This window comes from Oxyura jamaicensis, chromosome 5 (genome assembly GCF_011077185.1).
Source record: "Oxyura jamaicensis isolate SHBP4307 breed ruddy duck chromosome 5, BPBGC_Ojam_1.0, whole genome shotgun sequence".
Classification (NCBI taxonomy): domain Eukaryota; kingdom Metazoa; phylum Chordata; class Aves; order Anseriformes; family Anatidae; genus Oxyura; species Oxyura jamaicensis.
Genome location: NC_048897.1, coordinates 49527797 through 49538042, shown reverse-complemented (window position 1 = coordinate 49538042; position 10246 = coordinate 49527797). Strand labels below are relative to the sequence as shown.

General features: G+C 41.9%; 1 protein-coding gene across 1 annotated transcript; it reads right to left on the bottom strand.

Moving 5' to 3' along the window:
* Positions 1 to 3630: 3630 nt before the first annotated feature.
* TIMM9 (translocase of inner mitochondrial membrane 9) lies at positions 3631 to 7274 on the bottom strand. The gene is made up of 3 exons (XM_035328177.1): positions 7114 to 7274; positions 6676 to 6771; positions 3631 to 4148 (listed from the first exon to the last, which is right to left on the bottom strand). Exons 1-3 carry the CDS (start codon positions 7150 to 7152, stop codon positions 4014 to 4016), a joined length of 270 nt encoding a protein of 89 aa, XP_035184068.1. The 5' UTR covers positions 7153 to 7274; the 3' UTR covers positions 3631 to 4013.
* Between the last annotated feature and the right edge of the window lie 2972 nt (positions 7275 to 10246).

Below are 10246 nucleotides of genomic sequence, written 5' to 3'. Positions count from 1 at the left end.
TTTCTCAGTACTCCCTCCTCAGCACCACTCCGTTTTTCATCCTTTCTCCTCCTTCCACCAGGATTGTTTCTATTCCTGCACTTTAACATGCTTCGTCAAGGAGATTCACTTACCCTCCACGCTGCACCTTACCTTTATTATTGCTGCCTTTCAGTTAGGAACTCAGGTACGAACCAGACATTATGCTGCAGTCTTTTTCTTTTTAATCATTATTATTCTGATTTAGGCTGTGCATTTCACTACCCTGTGCAGAGCAGAAGCTCTTCAACAGGAGGGATGGAGAATATACACAATTAAGCTATGTCATAGAGGTTTGAATACTCTGCTGGGAGAGAAAACATGGATTAGGTTCCCACCAGCAGAAACGGGATCTCCGCTCATTGCGCTTACTCACGGGGATAATAGCTGAAAAACCTGCATCTATCATGCATATGCAGTAGGCAAGCCCCCAAAATACATACCAGATAATCTTGCTGGCAGAACCCTACTGCATTTAGGTACAAGATAAATACCGGTGCTAGCAGAAGCTAGGCAGTTAGATATATGACTGGTGATACACTTTATCATTACACACAGAAGCGTATTGCAATTCAGTGAGCATTTTGTGAAAACCAAAGGGGACAACTGCTAGAAATCCAGCCTTTTTCATGTTTGTACCTTTGAATATCTTCCTCTTTAAGAGAGGCTTGGGAGGTACAATACCAAAAGTAATTTAAACAAACGATTAGTTAATTATACTTCAATTTAATTCTATCCTTTAAAGACTAACACATGGTTAAATCTAAAGGTAAGGCTTGGGGTCAGCAGATCTGTAACTGCTGCAGCAGCTCATCCTCAGGTTATGAGGTTCTGACCTGCTAGATGTGATGAAGGAAGTAGGGCAGGACTAGTTCCCTTAAAGGATAAACTGTTGATTATGAGTAAAAATTTTAACTTAGCCTCTGTGAAGTCTGGGAATGCCTACAAAGGCAAGCTTATCTGTCCTTGCAGTGCTGAAATACTGATTTTTGCCTTCACAGCTTTTTGAAAACAGGGTGCTGACAGCAACCTGGTACTCAGGAGGACACAGCTACAGCCCTTTGCTAATTAATACACGCTAATAAATACGTGCATAATGCAATAATGATAATAAAGAGCGTGCAAAGCACTGAAACAGTGAGTGATGCTTTCAGTGTCATAGTCCACGAACCCAGTTGACAAAGGCTTACGGGACACCATTTTCTGAATAACATCATTTAAGCTGTTTGCCAGCTAATGCTGCCTCACCAAGGAAGCAAAGGGAAGTCAAAGTTCAGCAACGCAAAGTAACCTTTAAGAAAATTTTCACTGTTGCTCTGCCTGCCCCGCCTCAGTGCCTTAGTTACATTGATGCACTTTATTTCAAGGCTAAAATATATTTGTATCATCGTTCTTCAGTCCAGAGAACACCGTGGGAACACTGCAACATCCCCTAAAGGAACCTTAGTCAGTATAAGCACACTGTTCCTGCAGCACTCAGAGTTTTTATCCAGGCAGGATCATTTCAGGGTAGCAGCTATCAATAAAACATTCAATCAGCAACACTTTAATCCTGTTTGCTTACAGAGCACGGGGAGGGAGAGGCAAGAACTGGTGCCTGAATTGATTTTCAGAACGCATGTTTTCCCTGGATAACAGTGGGTTAAGGTGGCTTTAAAACTGGAGTCCAAGGAAGCTGGGGAACCTGAAAGTAATTTATTAACTAAGTCTCTCTAATACTTGCCTAACCTTTAGTACAATAAATCTGTCTTAACAAATATTTACACATCTTCCTACCCCCAAAAATCTAAAACAGGAGGGAAAAATATATGTATTTTTTTAATCCTCCTCAATTCAGGCTCAAGGAGATTTGCCCGAAAGATACGAACATCCTCCAGTCCCATCACTTAAACTCTTAAGTCACTCTTCTGAGTAAGTGTTCTCTTTCCACACTAAAATGCAAGGAGAAAATGGAATAATTTCAATTATGTTACCTTAAAAGTCTTTTTGTGAGACATTTAAAGGAAAGCCTTAAATATTTAATACGGATACATTGCTTCTAAGGGCCATAACGTTTATTGTCTAAGTGTAGCAAACAATCTGGATGTTATTAGTCTTTTATTCCTTTGAAAAAATAAAAACCTGGACCTTCCAGTCTTGCTGCCTTATTTGGGCTATTTTTCAGCCTTTACCATTTTAGAATTAGCTGTTAGCCATCTCCAAGGTAACAAGGCACAGGCTATGTAGGAAAAAGCAGTGATGTGGATACTACAAAACACGTCAGTGAGAATATACGAGCGTATTTGTTTCCTCCACCTTTGAAAGGCATACAAACAGATTTCTGTGGAGAGCTGGAGCAGCTTTAAACAGCAGCAAGCAGAGCAGTGTCCAGTGGAAGGGGCAGGTGTACTGTGCTGCAGTCAGTGCCCAGTAATCCATAGCCCAGACAGCTGAGAGTTATAGTAGTAAAGAAAAACAACATTCAAAAAAAAAAAAAGCAAGGCAGGAAATTGTGTTTTCAAATCTCTGATGGAATTCAAAAGCTACAGACAAGCCAACAACAACAAAAAAGCACGCAGGCAGGCCTCTCCTGCCATTTCTGTTCCTTGCTGTTGCCTATGTAAGAGCTATCATCAGCTGCCTGTTTCTGTGTCAGTCTTCATTGCTTGATATCTCAACGTATGTACCAATTCTGACATCCAGTTCCATTTGTTACTGTGTCTTATTAGTGAGACCTACAGCAGAATGTGCTTGCTAGCTATCAGGACGTTATAGTGGTTACTGACGAAAGTGCACTCTATTTTTCCTCTGTTCTGTACTCTAGGACGCAGCTATTTGATAATGAAACAGGAATGAGCTGTCATTCCACTGTACGAACAGTCTGACTACAGAATCTCAGTTATCAGGAGCCTTTCAAAGGAGTACAGTTTTTTTCCAAACCAAAACGACATCATCAGAACAGCCTTCACAAACTTCTCTGTACTCAACCAGCAGCAAAAAAAGGCACCATCCTGTGCTTATCTTGTACTTCAGCTGCGTGAATGCCACCAGAGAGGAGCAACCTACCAGCAAGCTCAGTGCTCAGAGTGCATCATACCCGCATCAGACAACGAAGGCAGTTTTACAGGACCCCCAGGCTTCCCAGAGGGAAACAAGGAGAGCACAGGAGCTGCCTTGGGCGCAGGTGCTGCTAATGACACACTCATGTCGCTTGCCAAGGAACGAGCTGGTGAAACATGAGGCAAACATAACCTAGGGATACACTGGCAAAGCATCCCTGCCTACCTGAGCTCATTAGCTGCAGCAGTTGACTGCCATTTGCAATAACCCTCGGCTCCATGCTCTAATAATCACCAGCCAGCCCTCCAGGTGACTCCGAATGATCACAGGGCTCTGAGAGGGTGGCTGCTAATGAAACAACTGAAGTTCTTCCCGAGTTAAGAGATATAACGCATCCACAAATACCTCCCTGATGAAATGAAGTTATCAGTCTGGTTATCTGTCAGCAGCTTCAAGCAGCAACAAACAAATGAGACTCTGTGAGAGAGGATGAGGAATAAGGCTGCAAACAAAACGTGGCTCTCAAGCAGCATCCTAAAAAGTATCTTTGGAAAGAGCATACATACAATCATATGGGTTCAATTCATTTTACTTGAATTAAATAAAAAAGTGCATTTCCATATCACACTTTTATTTTGCCTCTGAATCAGTCCTAACAGAAGAAATATAGCTTTCCCACCCCCCCCCAAATTTAACCATACCAGTCTGCAGGCCCTGAAAGAGGTTGTATTAGTATTATTCCATTGTAGAGTGAAAAGGACCTCAGAAACAGACTCCATTGCCAGCCAACACTTGCTAGCTTCATGTGTAACCCTTCATGGTTTCCACTTTCCAAACAGCATCTAGAACTCTCTTCGGAGTTGCTGGACATGCAACTTGACAGTAGAAAATCCAAAAGGTGTTCCTGCCCAATGAACACTGGCACTGCTTACAAAGTCTGAACAGAGGGCTCTTGTCTAACGAGGTTGGCCAAGCAGTCCTGCTTTAGCTGCCAGAGCTTCGTTCTGCTGAATATGATACTCCTGGAATCTCATGGAGATCCTCTGTGTCATTTTTAAATACTTCTGTAGGCAGTGGTCTGAGCAAGTCATCTGGAGGAAAAGGAAAACAGAAGGCTTCAAACAATAAGTCAAACACCTCCCCAAACAGGACCCAGAATATAATCATCCACAGGGATGTAAGGTTAGGAGACCGCATCTCTTGTCTGTGGTTAGTCTCAAGCTGAGGATCTAATTGGTCACAGTCTCTCTGTGCAGTACAAAATAGTAAGTTTGGCTTTTAAGGAATGCATGAAACATCTTTTAATATTCATTCTTAATAAAACATCTTAGATCTAGGAGATATTACCATTTCATCCTTGGACAGCTTTTGTGAAACTGAAGTACAAAGCCATTTTATTTTGCAGTGAATACTAAATCTATTTTTCCTGTTGTTGCTTTCCCTCCTTTGTCTGAATTCAGCTTTATAAGCACCTATTTTTGACAGCCAAATATGGCGCAGTGTCTTAGCTCAGTTTATCCTTTTTTTTTGACCTTGTTCCTTTTAGTTCTATCATTCTTCTTGTACCTGCTTGGTTTACCTTCACAAGAAGCAACCAGAAACCCTCTGAAGCTCTGTTAGCCATCTAGCTGGGCAGGGACAGAAATAACAAGACCTTTTCCACAGGTACTGTTATTTATTTTTTCCCTTTCCTGTAACTGTTGAGAAAAAGCTAAGAAATCTATTTCTGAGCTTCAGTTCTACCAATCAGATACTCTGTGCCATGGTTCCAAACCTTGCTATCATTGTCAAAGTCAACAAACTCGGATAAAAAGGAAAGATGACCACATTGCACGCTTACTAGAAACCCAGAAATTGCTTTGATTCTGCTCAGTAGAAAGGGATGTGAAAAGCAGAGGGGCTGGAAGTGAACAAGACAAAGAACCTGCAACTAAAAACCCTCTCAGTTCCACTCTCCTCTCTCTGCCTGGCCTGGCACCAGTTACAGCAAAACCTGTTAAGCAGGAGTTAAGTCTGACTAGGAAACAAATGCTGCTGAATTCTGGAACTACCCCAAGCCACATCTTCCCGAGGGCGTGGTATTTGTGATACGGTGCCTGGGGAAGTCTGGACTTGCACTGGAGACTGCTGTAAGGAAAGAGGTCAGGAGCTGCTTTAACAAACACAGTCTCAAAGGAAACTCACAGAGGTATTTGTCTTAACTATTTATTAAGAAACTACAACTTGAAATAGGAAATTAGGATTAGATCAGACCAGTAACCCATCTAGACCAGTCTGCTGTTTCCAGCAGGGGCCACAGCCAGATGCTTTGCAAGAAAATCCCTAAAAGATAAGTATGGAACAAGCACCCCTTCCAAATGTTTCTTCCTAGCCTCCACTCTTAAACAGATGGCGCTTCTACAGCCAAACACGACTCCTTTGCAGATCATAGAAGGTGAAGCAAAAAACAGATGATCAGAAGCTAAGAATATTTTTTTGGATGAGCTAAACACCCTTTACAATTAATTCCTCTCCAATGAGCATTCCTTGGTTTTGAATCCAGGTCTTCAACAAAAGACAACATGAACCCTTATTTTTCAAAGAAATCTTAGTAATTCTTTAGCAAAAAAAAAAAAAAAAAAAAAAACCCTAACTCTGTTAACTAGAAGAACTACTCTGACCACCTGTAATCAAGAAAAATTCCACTAAAACAGACAGAGAGATCAGGATAACAAGAAATCTGTCTCGGAAAGATAGGAGAGCTTTGCTTAGTGCAGCAAAACAAAAGCTGGAAAGAGACATGATTTTTGCCTGCACCAAGGGGCAGCTGTTAAACTCCAAGCGAAGGTTATTAGACTCTTACCAACTTAACTAGGAAATACTGGAACAGCCTCCGAACTTGAGAGAAAAGGTAAAAAAAAAAACCACACAACTCATCTTATCCAGAGCCTAATCTTTTTTGCAAGTTGCTATATGAGGGAGCTCCCTGCAACGCAGAGAGCTGGATTAAGCAGCCAGAGTTCTGAAGGCCTACGTTTCTCGGACTCTACAATGCAGCAAACACGGGTAGGATTCTGCCTGTGGGGAACTGGGTGCAGACTGCAGAGGCATGCAGCTTCCATGCCCCTAAAGCTATCATCCATCGGCACAAGAACTTCCTCTGATAGCTCAGAGAATAAAATCCGCAGAACTGCATGAAGCAGCCACTGCTCACTGAGAGACCAGGAAGACACAGACCTCTGTGTATATTCACTGAAGAGAAGACAAGGACAAAACGTAAAGAGGCCCTGGTTCATTATTTGTGTGCAGCTGATGCTGCAACACATGGAAAGCATTTGGCTTTTTTTTGTTTTTGTTGTTTTTTACAGCAGACTGTTAGGGTGCAAAGAAATATTAGTTATCACCTTTGGACGTGTTTACAGAAGCAAAGCTACAGACAAACTATTTCCCTTCCTTCCACTAGCACGCTTCCTTTCTCACTTGGAAGCTGCACGCCACAACACCTACACTCCTCCAAAACTGCTAGCTAGCTTTTTAGCTCGTTGAAATATCAAAACCTTGTAAATCACTTTTGAAATTCGAACATTAAACAGAAATTCTACTAAAAGGTAATTAAAAACACAGGAAACATTTACGTACCTCTTCTGGTTTCACCTCTCTGCTAGTGAAATCCTTTACACAATCTAGGAAGCAGTTTTCTGTGATTTTGTTGTATGTTCCCAGGAACTCCTTGAACTATACATAAAAATTGAACACACGAGTGTTTAAAAAAATCAACATCAATTTTTCTTACACAGAGCTTCATGAGCCATCTGGTGACAGCAAGATTTCAATGACAAGTCACTAGAAGATCTTACTGTCAGTCATTAGATTCAGCACGAAATGCTGTTAGCGCTCAAATAAACCAGACGTTACAGGTGCCAGTGGTCAGACTTTTAAATGTTGGTTATTACAGAACAAATCTCAGAAGACAACTGAAAGAACCTTTTCTCCTTCTCCAGGTCCTGCTGCTTTTACTCTGTGTGACAAAGCAACACGAGACCTTCAAAGCCACTGCTCAGGAATACGGCATCTTACCTGCTTGATCTGATCAGATTCCGATATTTGTCCAGCCATATTCTACTGCCTGCGATTCAGTCACCTGTTCTGAAGACAGAAGTTGAGTTTGACACAAGAAGCACACATCTCGACTGCAACATCTTACAACAGAATGGAATTTTATACGCTCCTGAAATGTATTTACAGGCAACGTTGCTAGCAAACTTTCAAGCCACCCACTGGATGGCAAGTTATCTATTTGAAAGGTATTCAGTTAAAAGAGCATCCAACATAATTCCAGATGCTAAATCTTTACAGATCCACCTCGAACTGCTGTCCTTTAAACACTTTTTAAGTATTTCAAGCAGTTAAAGTAACTATGCAGGGAAGAGAAAAAATCATAAATGTTTTCAAACACAAAGTAAAAGTGGAGTGGGGTGGGGGAGAAGCAAGCAATAATGTTATCTAGCTTGTAATATCAGTAACTTCAGATGTCATTTGTAAAGACTGCAAGGATAAGTATAAAACAGTAACAACTCTGAATACACCAGCATGGATCTGAGAAGCAGACACAGTGCTTCTGTGCAGCTGCATTCTCGCCAAACCCTTTAACCAGAGCAAACGTGCTGGTCTTTTATATAGCAAATTAAAGGCAAGAAATCATAAAGCAATGAGAACAGCCTTAAAGGAAAACAAACAAATACAAACGGAAGAGTAAGCAGCCAGGATGCGAGAATTTAAGCAAGCATCCTTAAGGAAGGCTCACATTCCTCATTCAACACCCTAAACAAGTTAAGGCTTGAATATGAACCTCCAGGCTTCCTAGAACAGCGAAACCTAATCTTTCTTTCCCTTACTTAACAAATTATCCAAGACCTGTCACAGATGATAATGCAAGTTAATATTACACCTTGAAGAGAACAAGCTCCTTCAGTTTTATTCACTACAACCAGTGGAAGAAAAATTAGTACCAAAGTGTAATTTGTGAAAAAAGTTCATCTAGCCCTGTAGCAAGGGCAACTTGTAATTATTCTTTCATTATGCTTTGTCAAATTTTGAGCCAGACGTCCATGTTTTAGAAAGCTTAAACAATTTCAGTCCCTCAGCAGGGGCAGGGGGGAAGGGAGAGGGTAAGTAAGCCTTCTGAACAAGAGAAAGAAAACCAAGTAACTAAACAGCACTATGGAGCTCTTGCAAGCATGCAGTCTCCCTCCCCCTCCCAGTAGCAGAATAATTATGTTTGCCTGTTAAAATTCCGCTTTATCACTACATAGGAAGTGTGTGGTGATAGAATTCAGGGACTGAAGATAAGGAACACGCATGAATTTTGGATTTAAGATACCTGTCCCCATGACCACGAATTACCATGGGCAGATAAACTACACAGGCTATTCTTTTTAAAAGAACCTGCAAAATAAAGTTACTGAGAAAAAACAAAGCGTTACTCAGGTTAATGTAACCTCTAACTTGTTTTAAGAGAAGACGCAATTGTCATCTGGGACAACTAGTGAAAACGGATGGCATCTCCGCTCCCTCATTTCTCAGTCTATTACAAGGAAGGAAAAAAAAAAAAAAAAAAAAAAACCAGAGACAACTCTGGCAAGTCACTTTAAAGAGATTATTAAACAGGCAGCTAAAACACACTGAGAACAGAGAAGACTTTTGTCCTCTCCCAAGCACAGAGAGCGAAAAGCTTCAGCTCCTGTCAGTGCCATTTCCTCACACTGCGTATTGCTTCACTGTTTATAACAAACCTGATCTTTTGTTCTTCTGTCACTGCTTTGGCAAGCTTAAAGTTCCACCAAGCTGTCACACTTGGGAAACAGCTCTGATTCGAAGCAGCCCAATGGCACTATCTGGTTTTAAATGTCTGAAGCACTAGTCCCTCTACAGGTATTTTTCACTTTCTGCACTGCAGACACTGAAATTATATGGCTCTAGTGCACTGTGAAACACCAAAAAAGTGATCCCAGAGCCCAGAACAGGACTGGCACCTTGACTAGCATAGCATCCAGCTTCATACTTAGCTGCTCAAACAGCTCCAGCACACCTCGGGTTTAATCCCACGTAGCCTGCCTTACTTTGCTCTGGGCTAAATGCAATTTCAAAATCCAGCATTGCACTTTTCAACACCACACACCGAAGGAAGCAGACAGCTCTGAAGGATGGTGGGTGATGGTGTGAGAGGGCCTCACAATCTCTGTGGTCTGGATCATGGGGAAAGCAGCAATAGCTGGGGGGGGGGTCTCCATTCTCAAAGGGCCCCAGTGCTCCTCCAGACATGTTTTTATGTACCAGAAAGGTGTTCTGTGAAAATTGGACTCTCTGAGCCAGATTAACAACTAAGGAGAACTTGGGGTTCAACCTATTCAAAGCTATTCTTCGTGAAAGCCAAATCCCAGCTCCCCGCCCTGTTTTAGAACCTGGAAAGCACTCCTAGTATTTCCTTCTGCTGCTGCCACAGAGACTTGAAATCACCAGGTAGTCACAGCTTCTCTTTAAAAAGGTAAAGGCACGTTATTAAACAAAAGCAGTAGTTAGGATAAGGATTGCTAGCTAGTGTGGGTCAATCATCTACCAGCAGCCAGAAGTACAGCTATCAGAACTCTCCTAAAAATTGCGTACGTGTGGGAACGTGATTTCCCCAGCTGTATTGGCAGTCTTTTGAAAGCTGAGGGCTTACAAATAGAGCTTCGAAGTGACAATAACCAAAAGCTGTGTTCCAGTTATCATTACCTACAGCTGAAGAGCCTGCCTCCATTTAACAGCCAGGTGTTCCCACATGAGAGACACGTGCAGCAAATTCCATTGAGGAACTCATTTGTTTTTTTCTCCCCACTGATGTAATGAACATTCATGCCAGTTACCTATCTTGAGTCAACAGGATCCTTCCCATGGAAACTAAACAAGCCCGGCGTTTGGATTTTTATCGTTTTTCCCCTCAACCTTTTTGCTGGGAGCTGAGCACTACTGGGAAAGGTTAGACATAGCGCGTAGGGACGGGGCTTAGAGGGTGACATTGGCAGTAGGGGGATGGTTGGACCAGATGATCTTGAAGGTCTTTTCCAACCTTAACGATTCTAGGATTCTACCGAGGGCGAGATCCAAAGACAACGCGAGCGCAGGGCGGGCACCACACACACGAGGCTGTAATTTTATTTTTATTCTCTTC

What these genes read in the sequence shown, in the direction of transcription:
- TIMM9 (XM_035328177.1), bottom strand. Translation starts at nt 7,152, where the DNA reads ATGGCTGGACAAATATCGGAATCTGATCAGATCAAGCAG. An exon ending in AATCTGATCAGATCAAGCAG is followed by an intron (nt 6,772 to 7,113) that starts GTAAGATGCCGT and finishes TTTTATGTATAG; the next exon opens with TTCAAGGAGTTCCTGGGAAC. An exon ending in GAGAGGTGAAACCAGAAGAG is followed by an intron (nt 4,149 to 6,675) that starts GTACGTAAATGT and finishes CTTTTCCTCCAG; the next exon opens with ATGACTTGCTCAGACCACTG.